Here is a 10,339-nt window from a genome sequence, read left to right on the forward strand (position 1 = left end):
TTCCTAAACATCAAAGGCTAGTCCAAAAGCTAGAAAGGAAATGTACAGTGTTCTCCCCAAAACTTTTGGACACATTAAGTCACAATTAAAAATGTCTGAATTGCATTAGATATAAAAAATGTGGGTAATCAGCTGTTCTCAAGGTCGTGCTCCCTTCAAATTCACAGGAGTAGAATAGCTAGAAAAACAACAACTGGTGTATTTCATCGTATTTACTAAATGCATGAAGTAAGTGTCCAGTGCCTTTTTGGGGCCACAGAATGTAGTTAAGGAAATTGACACATTTTAATTATGTCACATTTAAATTGTTAACTGTGCAGAAAACTATTTTGTTTTTGGAACAGAACTTAGCATTTAAAAGCAGCAGTTTAAATCTAGTGACACAAAGGAATATTTATTTGAGCCTAAAATCAAAGGTATGACAAAATCTTTGAAAGGCACTGACATCTGGTGGATTTACCGTGCTAAAACACATCTGGGGGAAAAAAAAAGTACCTCCAAATCAATGACACAAAAGTCAATCAGATGCAAAAAAAAAAAAAAAAAAAAACACATTTCAACTTCTTAGATTAGATAGAAACTTTAATAGCTTTTCATTTTTACAAATATCTACAGACCACACATCCATTTTCATAAATAAGCAAAAATTCTTCTGGAATGATATTCTGCAGGAGAAGAATTTTATTCTTCAGGAGAAGGAAAATATTTATAAACATTTGAAAAACAACTGATATTTTACAAAACAGCTCAGATATATCTACTGTAGCATTAAATGCAAAATGATAAACTTTTTTGCTGTAACATTATTATTGTTGCTACAGTGTAAAAACTTAGAGACACATTATTAATTTTTCTATTAAACAATGGGAGCTGTTCTTAAGAAAAATAAAGACAAGTTATACATCATGTAGAACCATGACAGACCAAACTATCAGCAAAAAACCCAAGCAAAGGAGACCTACTAAAGGCTAACAGACATAATGCAATATTTTACTTTCCTCACAGAGTGATCCTGACTTGGGACCTGAGAACATTCCAGGCTTTATTTTTCTTTGAGGAATTAAAAGCCTTTACACCATGGCCATCTACTACAAAATCTATGGCAAGGTGAGGGCAATAAAATTCTCAGAAAAACACAAAAGTGTTTCTAATTTTTGTAATCTTAAACAGCAGAGGTCCCATCATGTCCTAGGATATGACTGATGTTGTGGGCTGGGCGATTAGATTGTTTATTTGAGTCTGAGGAAGTAGTGTTGGCAAGAGACAATAAAGGTGACATTGGCATAGAGGAGCCATCCGGAGGCATTGCTGTGGCAATTTCAGGGAACAAAGAGGTCAGGTTGAAGTTGGATAAATGAGGTGTGATGCCTGAAGAGTTTGTAATTGGCATTGGCATATCTGTGAGAAGCGGGAAGCTAGCCTGTGCAAAGCCCACAGGTCGAGGGGGAGAAAGAATAGAACCGAAGCGATTGTTGAGGGGTGCACTGCCGCTCTTGTCAGTGCTTGGACTTGTAAACATCTGGTTAGGGAAATACTGTAAAGGGATATCACTTGGAAGGCTAGGATGAGCTGCAGGGGAATATGAGGGGTAAAATGAAGGCAGAGTGTTCTGAGGTTCCACAGGAAGGAGGGCTGGGGTACGAGAGGCACTGGGCTGTGTGACCGGTGGGATGAATGATGCATTGGCATTAATGGGAGGTGGTGGGTTCATTCCTCCTTCAGCAATGAAAGGAAAGCCAAAGTTCTGGGTGAGATCAGACACAGCACAGCGATCAGACACCAAACTGTTGTCACTGCTGACCTGTGCACTATCTGCCATGAAGCGCACAATGCTACTTCGTCTAGCTTCACTTCCTGTTTGAGTACGGCCAAGTATCACACCTCCACCTGATGGAAGAGGCAAAGAGCTTTCTGGTTCAAAGGGATTTCCAGGTCTCAAGTTCCCTGACCGAGGTCGATCTCCCGGACGAATCTTTGTGCTTTGTGGATCTGGTCCAATATGATGGGGGCGTTGACTAACAGAGAGTGACCTTGTTGAGCCTTGTGTGCGTCCTGTGTCTGAACTGCTGTGTGGTGTTGGGGGATGGGGTGGACCTGTTCTCACAGGTGGACCATGCAAATTTGCACTGACCTGAGAAATATGGCCTTTGTTGTTGTCCCCTAGACGTATGGGAGCAGCTTTCTGTGCAGGGTGCAAATTAGGACTAGAAGATTTAACCTGAAGTTCTCCAGCAGAGGTCCCGGGAACACAGTTGTATTCTATACTCCCTGGGGTACAGCCCTGGGCTGCCCTTTGGTGCACATTTTGTTCAGGAATATGAGGTGCCAAAAGACTTTGCATAAAGCTCTGGTGACATCCCTCTTGTTCTCTTGTCAGTCCGGCTCCTATGTGCACGCCTTGAGCAACAGGATGTGGACCTGAATATGTCCCACGTGAACGCACATCCCCTGTAGGCCCTGTACCCATTCTGAATCCTGTTTGCTGCTGAGGACCTCTCTGGATTTGAGGTACAGACTTACTGGACATATCACCACTTCGAGACACTTGCACTTCAAAGTTACTAAGTTGATGCCCACTAACCAAAGCCTTGAAAGGTCCACAATCTGGTATTCTTTGGGTGTCCGTGGTATTAGCATGATCAGGTGGTAGCCTGCTCTGAGAATTATGAGCAATGTTACCTTTACTACGTGACGAGTCTACATAGCCTCGTAATTCTGACTGGTCCTGTGCATTGTTTCGAGGTGCTTGCAGGTGCACACCCATACGTTGTTCACCAGTAGCAGGAGACTTCCCTATCAGAGCCTCTGCTGAGTAACTAGAGAGACGGTGTCGCTCCTGACGTGATGAATTGCTAGCCTGAGAGGTCAACTGCTGCTCCATTGAACGAGACCCCATTAGCCTTTGCATAGCCCCATGATCCTGTCCAGGTGGACGCTCCTGCTGACCCAAATGATTGTTTTGATGTGCCCTCTGACCTGCCTGTTGAGCCTCACAGTTTTTGTCCTGTCTAGCCCCAAAGTGCTGCTGCTGAATCTGCTGCTGAAGATGCTGATGACGTGAATGTGAGTTCTGTGGTGGCATCTGTTGCTGTTGTTGGTGTGATTGTTGCTGCTGTTGAATCTGTTGTGCCTTTTGCTGCTGTTGCTGTGATTGCTGCTGTTGATGGTGCTGCTGTTGTTGATGCTGCTGGGATTGTTGTGGATGCTGCTGCTGCTGCTGTTGCTGTTGGTGTTGCTGAGGAGGCTGTTGTTGCTGATGCTGCACGCCACTCTTTTCCAAATGATGTTGCTTCTGCAAACCAATATTTGGTCCTGTCTGCCCACCACGTACCACTCCTCTCTTTTTTTGCACATGCTGGTCTTGCAGCAGGTTCCTCTGATGAATGCCATGGATCTGAGATTCTGTTTGTGTTAGGTGATGCTGAAGCTGGTAAAGGTGTCTTTGTTCTTGCTGTTGTTGATGTTTGAGGTAGGGGTTTCCGCCCAAGTTCTGTCCAGACTGTGGAGCATTATGTTGTATGTGTCCTTGCTGCAGGTGCACCACACTTGGCTGAGTTTGTTCATGTGTTGGCACCTGAATAGAACAGTGTCCTTCTGTAGGACGGAGCACAGTGCTCATGAATGTATTACCAGAAAACAGAGCCCCAACACCATCAGAGTGATTCCTTGGCATAACTGCAGAAGTACTTGAGGGCATCTGATTAATCATCATTTGCACGTGATCTGTAGCCTTGATGTCTACTCTTGCAACATTCCCTGCTGGGCACTGTTTTGAACGCTTATTTGGAAGAACAAGGTCATCTCGGGCAGACCTTTTTGACATTTCCTTCTGATGACGTTCAACCATTCCAGCACCAATTTGGGTTCGCATCAGAGCATTCTTTAAAGGTGTATATTCATTAGGCTGAGCAGGGCCAGAACAGGTTTGGGGAACTTGTGAGGAAGACTGAGACACCATAACGGCAGCAACTCCTGACGAGGGAGCAGAGACCTGCTGTGCAAGATTGGGCGATCCTGGATAAGGTTGGTTGGAGCTTGGTCTGATGAGGTTATTAACATTAAGGCTAGTGACAGAACTAGGCTGAGACTGCGAGTAAGCTATGCTTTGAGGAAGTCTGATGCCAGCAGTGCTACTTGCTAAAGGCTCACCTGGAGGACCTCGAGTAGAGACCTGAGATGAAGGTTTTGACATGGGCAAATCAGCCTGCTTTGTCAGTTTTACCAGATGGTCAGTCACAATCTCCTTGTTAGAAGGAGTTGGCTGCATTTTTGGAAGGTCCCACCCTGTAGCAGCAGTACTTGTTGGGTTGTCAACACTGCATCCAGCAGCCCTCTTGCCTGGACTGTCCTGTTCAAATATGGCTCTTGCAGCCATTGCTAATAATTCTGCCTGCTCTGAAGTGAAGGTGTATGCACCAAATGTACTTGAGGCACTGATGCTGTGGCCTGCTGGAAGCAATGATGCAACAGAAAACCCTCTCCCGCCTGAGCCTCCTGCCAGAGGTGAATCAGTCTGTCTATTAGTTCCCAGTGGAGGCTCAAAAGAATCATTTTCCAATGTACATACTTGTTGTGGATGAACTTTCTGAGCAAACGCACCTTCTTCTGTCACAGCCTTTACTGTGGTGCCATCAGACTGTCCATCTTTGACAGGTTGTGTGTTCATATTTGATTCAGGCAGCTTGAAGTCTGTACAGTTCCCTTGGTTATTGGTTGCCATTGACAAATTCATTGAGGATGGTCGTTTTAGGGACTTGAAAGGGTCTGAAATCCTGGAAGTTTCTGGAAGCTGAACAGGTTGAGTGGACATAGAGGTGTTTGAGCCAGGAGTTGACGTTGAGGGTACACTAAATGTTGCCTGAATTTGAGGAGAGTCGGTCAACTCTTCTCTTCTAGCAAACTTATCTTGTGTTTGTGAAATGGCCTGACTTGGCATGATAGAAACTGTTGGCCCACTCTCTACTGAATTAGTACTGATGCCCAATGGTTGACTTAGTGTGGATATATGACTTGGTACTGGGTGCGAATTAACAGATTTAACTTTTGAATTGTTTTGGATAGAGGTTACAGTGGTCAGCAGAGTGGAACTCTCTGTAAAACTGGGTCTTGATTCTGTTAATCTGCCTTCGTTACTGGTGCAAACATTACTACTACTCGCCTTGTTCTGACCAGTAGTTTCACTACAAAATGTCGCACTGCATGAAGAGTTAACATGAACTTTTGATGGTGCAACTGACATAGTTACAACAGTATCCACAGAGCTACACTGTGATAAGAGATCAGCACTAACCGCTGAACAGTTAAGCCGGGGACCAATATCTGGAGTAAAGATTTCTTTACTCATCCTGCCACAATTTGTAGAAACGACCACGTTACCCTGAGTGGAACTTACTGAACATACACTGCTAACTGTTACATTGTTATGCATGCTGACATCATCCATAGATTTTGCTTTAGTCTTTAAAATTTCTCCACCAGCAACTGGGGATTTGACAATGGATCCCTTCACTGAAGCCGTGACAGAACTGTCTGCTGATTTTTCACTGGAGGAACTGATACTAACGATTGCTGGGCTACTGCTGGTGGAAATAACACTATCGGAGGCAGGTGTACTCTGCGTATTAGCATCATGACTAACCGTATCTTTATTTGAAGAATTTACAGAATTAACACCCGTTGTTGCAGTTGATAACTCAGAACAAGTATCATCTGCAACAAAATCCTTACTCTTGACAGCAAGTCTACGCAAACTTCGCCCAGGTTTAGGCTCTTTTCGTTTAACCAGTCTGGTTCTCCTGACTGAATTTTGTCTGGTTTGATTTCCAGAGGTCCCACAACCTTTCTTTGGCAGAATTTTAACTGCACTGCCAGCAGCAGTTGATGGTACAGGAACAGAGGAAGAAAGAAAAGTTTCAGTAGCAGTGCTGACTTCTGAAGCACACGCTGGAAGAGGTTGCACAGTACTGAGTGAAGGTGGAGTAATGGTGTATATCTGCACATTGCTTTGACTTGAAACCTTTGAAATGCTCTGACTAAGACTAGTTAGAGCACCTAAACAATTCATAGCAACATTGGCCGTGGGTTCCTCACAGGTGGGCTGAAGGATCTGAGTTACACTTTGTCCAGACTGAGAGTCTCCCTTTTCTGGTGAATTTGCAGGCTGCAAAACATATACTTGTCCATTCACAGTGATAGTCTGAGGTGCTTGTGCTTGCAATTGGGTTGAGGGACGTGGAAGAATATGTACCAACTGCTTTGTCCCCGCAGGCTGCATGCTAGCTGTACAGGTAGGGTTCAAAGTGGTCGTTTGACTGGATAAAGTCGGGGTTGCAGCGGACACAATGGCAGTGTGATGACTCTGTGGTGCAGGAGTCATAGTAGGTGTCTGAATAATGACAATGTGCTGGCAGGGTGTCTGACTAGTGACATCTTCTCTCAGAACTTGTGGTGCTGAACATGAGCTTCCCTGTTGCAGAATAACAACATGCGAGTTACTTGGAGGAGAGGAGGTCACAGCAACTGGTGTTTCATCAGAATTCACCTGCAATAACTGCATCGTCTGTAACACTGGCAGTGTGGCAGCTTGTGGTTGAGGCACAAGGGCAGGCTGAGTTGGTGGATTTATGATTGGCTGAGCTTGAGGCACCACACTGAGATGCAGTTGAGGCACAACGGCAGACTGGGCTTGGGGCACCACTGTCGGTTGAGAATGAGGCTGGCATGGCAGAGCAGGCTGAACTGGAGTTTTAGATTGCCGGTTGGGGTTGCAGGTGGTCATTAGAGCAGAGCTGCGTTGAGGTTTTGGTAATAATGCAGGTTGCACTCGAACAGATGATTGTGGATGGGTCAACTGTGCTGTCTGTGTTTCAACAGATGGCTGATGGACCACTATAGCTTGGGATACAATGCTTGGCACCGATAAAATTGATGACTGTTGTGCTATGGCTGTCTGAGGGCACGGCACAACCGCTGAATATATCTGAGGAGGTCTTGGCCCAGATGGCTGAACAGGAATGCAAGTTGAAGTTGGGGCTTGCAGTTGAACAGGAGCCTGTGGTTGCAAATGGATAGAAGTGGGCTCATCAAGGTGTTTTGTCCCCACTGAACATACAGAAAGTTGCTGAGGGTTATGTGAAATGCTGGCACCATCTGTGATGAGTGCCTGGGAGACAGGTTGCACTGTATTTCCTGCCAGTTGTAGTGTTGTCCATGTAGTCTGTGTGCTACTAGTTGGACTGGTTCTAAGAAGGGTAGAGCTTGCTGGTAATATAGTGCTAACAGATTGGATTTCAGAATTCTGTGAGAGCATGGTGGGGGCTGCAGCAACAGGAACCACTGAGTTACTGATCACAACTTGAGGCAGAGAAGATAGGTTAAGCATATGCTGAAGTCTGAGAGGCGTGGCCGGACAGGTAGCAGAAGTGAGACTGGGGGTTGGGTTATCTGGTTGAAGTTGTGGAGGGAGTGGGGTGCTGACAGCAGGCTGGGGACATAAACCTTGAACAGTAATATAATTCATAGGAGGGTTTAATGGAGTAGTAGGTGCCAGAGGAGAATATTGTTCCACAACTGTAAGACATGACTTGGATACAGCAGGAATAATAGTTGCTACAGGTATGTGGGAAGATGCAGAAGTGACTACAACTTTGTTGACTGGTGCTCCATTCATAATACCAACAGTCTGGCCCGTGCCTAATGTAATATCACATGATGGTTGGACTGTTACAGCATTTGCCGGTTGTTTATCAAGATGAGAAACTGGATTTTGTGGAATGGAGATTTTGCTTGTTGGACAGTTGTTGCCATTGGAGTATACGATTATTCCCTTTGACATTAAGTGCGTCGGAGTGACTTTGGCTACTTTTGCACTGCGCTGCTTCCCTTTCCAGTGTATAGTGGGGTCATCAAGGAAATTAATGCCATTAGCTTTGAGGAGCTCAATATAATGAGCGCTTTCCTTGCGTAGGTCCTCCACCTGGTGCCGTAAGCGCTTTATCTCCTCTGCTGCAGAGACATATTTAACATAGATATCAAAATGAATGACTGCACAAAAGCCTACAAAGAATGCATTGGCAGGAAATTAATTCAACACTTGTCTTAATAAAACCATGTCCCATAAGGAATAAGTAAAATGTTAATTCATCATATGTAAATTCAAGCAAGTTATACAATTACATTTTGTGATCATGGCTCACCTTGGACTTTGTCTCCTCCATTAAGCAGCATTTCATCACTTTGTCGCTTTAGATCAGTGATGTAACGAAAAGCCTCTCCAAGAATCATATTTTTACTCTATAAGGAAAAGCAAAATATTACAGACAGAGAACTCTGTAAGAACAATAAAAACACAGCTTTTAAAATTGTGCTTAGTTTATACTTTTGGGCAATTCCACGCAAAACTGTCACATCCATAACACCAACACAATGCAATGGTATTTAGTTGGCGTTATGGATGTGACATTTTTTGCGTGGAATTGCTCTTTTATTACATGGGTTTACCTGTTTCAAGGCCTGAGAGCAAGGCAAAAGCTCTCCAATCCGATTTATACCAGCATTGATTTTCTCTTTACGATGTCTTTCCACTGATGTATTAGGGAAACGAGGCATAGCATACAAAAATATTACTTATAAAAATATTTATTACATTTTAAAAACAAAGATTGAAAACAGTTACTCGCACTCATACTTTTTTACCATAAAACTTTCTCACCTGCATTATGAATCTCCTTGTTTTTCTTCCGCCTAACATTTCACAGAAAATGAATAAATGGTATACAACTTGAACTCAAGTAAATAAGAAATAACAGTCCACATTAGCCCACTTCTACCTAGCTAATAATACAAATAAAAAAATTAAAAAAACACACTGTATTACACAATTTATTAATTAGCAAATACATACGCATAATTAAATCTAAGTATTTTAAACATTAAATAGAACCTTATTGTAAAGTGTCACCTATAAAACAAACATAGACCAAAAATTATCAATTCAATGAAAGAACAATTGGGTTCAGTCAGAACTACTTTGACATTCAATATACTCTTTAAGCAGGAATTGATCAGTACCGTGGCGGTTTTGGGTTATTTGTTTGATTCTGTACTATCTCCGGCATCCTGGCACACTGTACAGCCTGTTATACCAAAACACATAAACAAAATCTTATTTGAAAAGGATGCAACTCATAGTATAATATGTAAGGGGATATGCTGTGGTTGGAGGTAAATGCAATATTACCTTTCAGCACTAAGCATGCAGCTAAGTATGTGTGAGCTCAATGCTGAAGACCATAGATCCAGGCACCTCTGTGCTCCATAAAAAACTGTAGTAAAGAAGAGGGAAAATAAATGCTCTTAATACTAAATTATGACATAACTTTACATCAAACACTATTACAGGATTGTGAGGCATTGCCAATGAACTTCTTGTTCACTATATTATGTACAAAGTTTCACTGACAGTTTAGACATATGTAGAAAGGTTATACGCATTTACATGAAATGAAATGGACATTGTATTTACTTGCATGTCATCAAAGCAGTAAGGAGGAATCTGACTGAGGTCAGAGGTTAGCAATACAGACATAAACAACAGATTGCAGCCAACTGAGCTTGGTTATTAAATCTAAATTTTAACACATGTAAATATAGTACAAGAAAGCCCGTTTGACTCGCCTGTCACCACGAGCATGTGAAGCTCTTTAACACTTGGCTAACAGACTTAGCTTGTTAGCTTTGAAACCTAAACAATGTGTATTGAGCTCAAAGCCTGAATAGATTGAATAAATAAAACACAGACTGATGGAAATATAGCTGACTGTACACACATAACGGTACAACTCTTTTAAGTGTCTCCTTTTGCACGCCCTTAAGGTACAAAGATAGCTTGAGTGGTTAACTGGCATTGAGCTAACACGACAGCTAACACATCACCATGGTTTTCGATTATTACCTGCATCACTAATCTGTTTAACACAACATGTCAGCAGTTCTGTCAGCTGTCAAGGACCTACCGATTGCTTGTCCATTCTTTGAGCTGACGATATCCTCGTCAAAACTTTGTTGATCCTGACCAATTTACTCCATATCTTACCTAGCATAAAACTGCCAGTCACAAAACAGTGAGGCGGGATTTCCGTTTTGTCCAATCACAGTAAAGACGAATGAGATTGCATCCAATCAGATCACGAGTCCGTGCTGAAGGGGCGTATTGTTGATGAGGTCATCGGAAAAAGCACACAACGCAGGAGAGGTGAATGTTTGTTGTTATTGTCCCCCAGTATAGAGGACTTTGTAACCTTGTCAAATAAAATAAAGCTTTATTTTATAAAAAATAAAA

The 10,339-nt window shown here is 42.9% G+C and overlaps 1 protein-coding gene across 1 annotated transcript; it reads right to left on the reverse strand.

Annotated features, from left to right (window-relative positions):
* Positions 1-572: 572 nt before the first annotated feature.
* Positions 573-10,132, reverse strand: usf3 (upstream transcription factor family member 3). The gene is made up of 7 exons (XM_079863238.1): positions 10,014-10,132; positions 9,239-9,323; positions 9,070-9,134; positions 8,711-8,742; positions 8,500-8,582; positions 8,196-8,292; positions 573-8,004 (listed from the first exon to the last, which is right to left on the reverse strand). The coding sequence occupies exons 3-7, from the start codon at positions 9,114-9,116 to the stop codon at positions 1,163-1,165; spliced, it is 7,101 nt and encodes a 2,366-aa protein (XP_079719364.1). The 5' UTR covers positions 9,117-9,134; positions 9,239-9,323; positions 10,014-10,132; the 3' UTR covers positions 573-1,162.
* Between the last annotated feature and the right edge of the window lie 207 nt (positions 10,133-10,339).

Source organism: Squalius cephalus, assembly GCF_949319135.1.
Source record: "Squalius cephalus genome assembly, chromosome: 25".
Classification (NCBI taxonomy): Eukaryota; Metazoa; Chordata; class Actinopteri; order Cypriniformes; family Leuciscidae; genus Squalius; species Squalius cephalus.